Source organism: Alnus glutinosa, chromosome 8, assembly GCF_958979055.1.
Source record: "Alnus glutinosa chromosome 8, dhAlnGlut1.1, whole genome shotgun sequence".
In the NCBI taxonomy this organism is placed as follows: Eukaryota; Viridiplantae; Streptophyta; class Magnoliopsida; order Fagales; family Betulaceae; genus Alnus; species Alnus glutinosa.
Window position 1 is genome coordinate 3,378,133 of NC_084893.1, and position 2,650 is coordinate 3,380,782.

At 35.6% G+C, this 2,650-nt stretch overlaps 1 protein-coding gene across 1 annotated transcript; it reads right to left on the reverse strand.

Annotated features, from left to right (window-relative positions):
* Positions 1-1,018: 1,018 nt before the first annotated feature.
* Positions 1,019-2,374, reverse strand: LOC133874678 (transcription factor PRE4-like). Its single transcript, XM_062312552.1, has 2 exons — positions 2,221-2,374; positions 1,019-1,447 (listed from the first exon to the last, which is right to left on the reverse strand). The coding sequence occupies exons 1-2, from the start codon at positions 2,338-2,340 to the stop codon at positions 1,295-1,297; spliced, it is 273 nt and encodes a 90-aa protein (XP_062168536.1). The 5' UTR covers positions 2,341-2,374; the 3' UTR covers positions 1,019-1,294.
* Between the last annotated feature and the right edge of the window lie 276 nt (positions 2,375-2,650).

A 2,650-nucleotide genomic window follows, 5' to 3' on the forward strand; every position in this document is an offset into this window, starting at 1 on the left:
TTAATAAAATAACAAAAATATTATTTTAAACAAAAATGATGATGTGGCACTAATGGTGTACAGTAAACTTGGACGGCAAACTCACGGAAGGATCTATTGCGAATAATCGAAAACTCAGATATCTAATTTTTAAAATTAAAAAGTGAGGGAGTGAATTCAAATCGCACGTTTATTCAGAAATTTATCATACATTTACCTTTAATTAAATCAATAAGAGGTTTTGATTTGTGTGGTTTAATGAAATCAATGAGAGGTTTGAGAATTAAGGCATATATAAATAGATAAAATCACTCTTAAAGAACAAAGAACAATTGCTTACGAGGCTTATACAGACGAGGAGAAAACCGAAGTTTTAGGAGCAAGTCGGTTAACAAATAAAACAGTATGAGGCTGTCGCGTTTGAACAGGAGTAAGTCACGTTCGAATGACAACTAGGGTTTCACACCTTATCGCGTAATGGTTGCGAATAAGCTCTTATGGTCTTCAAAGTTTTGAACCTCACTTCAAGAACCAACTTAGACTTACAGCCCAACACATTTTGACATTGAATTTGCGAATTAACAACATAAAATTTAACAAAAATCTTAAACTAGATTTGGCTATTCTAGTAGGGGATAAGGAACAGTTTACAAATGTTTGTTTTTCATACGTACTAGGTTATCCTAGCTTTAATTTCTAGGTTTAGCAGTCCCCTCCATGAATGTGTTCCACAAATGATTATCATATTGGGAAGGAGACATCCTTTAGACCGGCAGAATAGAAAAGGGAGAAAGTAATAAAATATATAAGCATACAAATGCTTGTCGGCAGCTTTCTTTTTTTCTCTTGTCGGCAGCTTTCTTTTTCTCTTGTCTTGATTTCTATCTAATCATTAATTGAATGACCAAGAAATAGATTAATTAAGAATATGTATCTGATTATCAGTAGCTACTATTTGAATATTAATGCAGGACCAAACATACATATTTTGTTGGAGAATGACTAGCACATATATATATATATATATGCAAGAGCAACAAACAAATACATTGAACATACATTTATTGGTTTAAAGGAATATTTTGGCTGTTACATGCATGTCCAAGTCGCGCGGTGCAGTCCCGAACGATCTTCACTAAAAAGAGTACTAGCCGTTGCTAAGAGTACTCCATGTGACATTTGTGTAGCTAGATTGTCGCGTGGGTTTGAAAGAGACTGCATGTAATAAAAGTTGTAATATATATTACAAACATTTTCTGATCACTAGAAAAATGAGAAACATGAGGGAGGGAGAGAGAGATATAGAGGATCTTTATCATTGCAGAAGTCTTCTAATAAGCTCAACATCAACAGCAGTGGTGTCCACAGAATCCAGCAGTTGAGCGAGCCGTTCACTGAGGTCCTCAACCTCTTTTTGTAACCTCTTGAGGTAACTGCAAGTTTCGTTCAAAACCTTGGATGCTGATAACTACACCAAACGACAGGAATATATTGGTTAGCATTAAAAGACTACAATTGTTGTTTTCTAGTCACAAGAATTCTACACCTATCAATACTTTGAGTGAGGCATGCAGCTTTATTTGAAAAGGCTAGCTTTATGGTCATATATATTTCTAGTTTAATTCGCACCCGGAAGAGTCAGAGGAAGAGAAGAATAATTCTCCCAACTAAAAGAAAAGAAAAAAAAAAAAAAAAAAAAAAAAAAAAAAAAAGCTTTTTCACGGTTGCAGTAGGTGTCGGTGTAGCTTATATATATTCATGCTCTTCTGGTAAAGTAGGTTACGGTAGGATTTATTATGGAATTCCTATCAACATCACCTACAGCAGCTCACTGCTATAAAGAGTTTGGCTTCTTTTCGGTGAAAAAATTACTACAGATCGAGTTTCTGTCAAAAAATAAACAGTGAAAATAGGATGATAGGAGGAGAATTCTACACCGTTTATTTCTTTCACAGAACGATCTCCAGTGATTTTTTTAACTGAGTTCCCTTATGTCACATGTTTTCAGATCTTAACAAACAAGCCAGTGCATGCACAAAGTTTCATCTCCGGCCAGCATCCCTATCAAACCCCCACAATGTCACGTTTGCTTTTTATTTTCACTTTTGAGGGAGCAAGCATGAGGTGCATGCATGAATGATCATAATTCATGTCTATAATTTAGGAACAGGCTGGGCTGAGATAATTACGAAGAAATTTATAATTAATGAAGCTAATAAAAATAAATAACCTAGCCTATACCGTTCGGTTGCGCCTCCTTTGATTACGCCGTGGAAGCAATGACTGAAGTCTCAAAACAAGATCATTAATCTCCTCCTCAGTAGCATTTGAAGTAGTTGTTGATGATGTTCTGCTAGACATGACTGAAGCTCGGGGGCTTTGCTTAATTTACTAGCTATCAACGACTAGAGTGGAAGTTGAAGAGGGAGGAAGAGGGTGTTTAAAAAGAGAGTGAGAGAGGAGGTTTGGACAAAAATCAATTAGTTGGAAAAAGACGTTTGAGAAGAAATTAGGGGTTTTGATATGAAAATCAAGGCCTATGTTGTCCCACATTTCTGTACTATACGGGCCAACAATCAAGTGGAACTTGGCTAATTAATTCGTTTCTGAAAATACTTCCAAAAATAATTAATACACCTATCATGGCAGGACACGTGTCTATGCATGTCTA

Coding starts and splice junctions, on each gene's coding strand:
- LOC133874678 (XM_062312552.1), bottom strand. CDS start 2,340: ATGTCTAGCAGAACATCATCAACAACTACTTCAAATGCTACTGAGGAG. Junction 1,448..2,220: donor AAAGGAGGCGCAACCGAACG/GTATAGGCTAGG, acceptor CGTTTGGTGTAG/TTATCAGCATCCAAGGTTTT.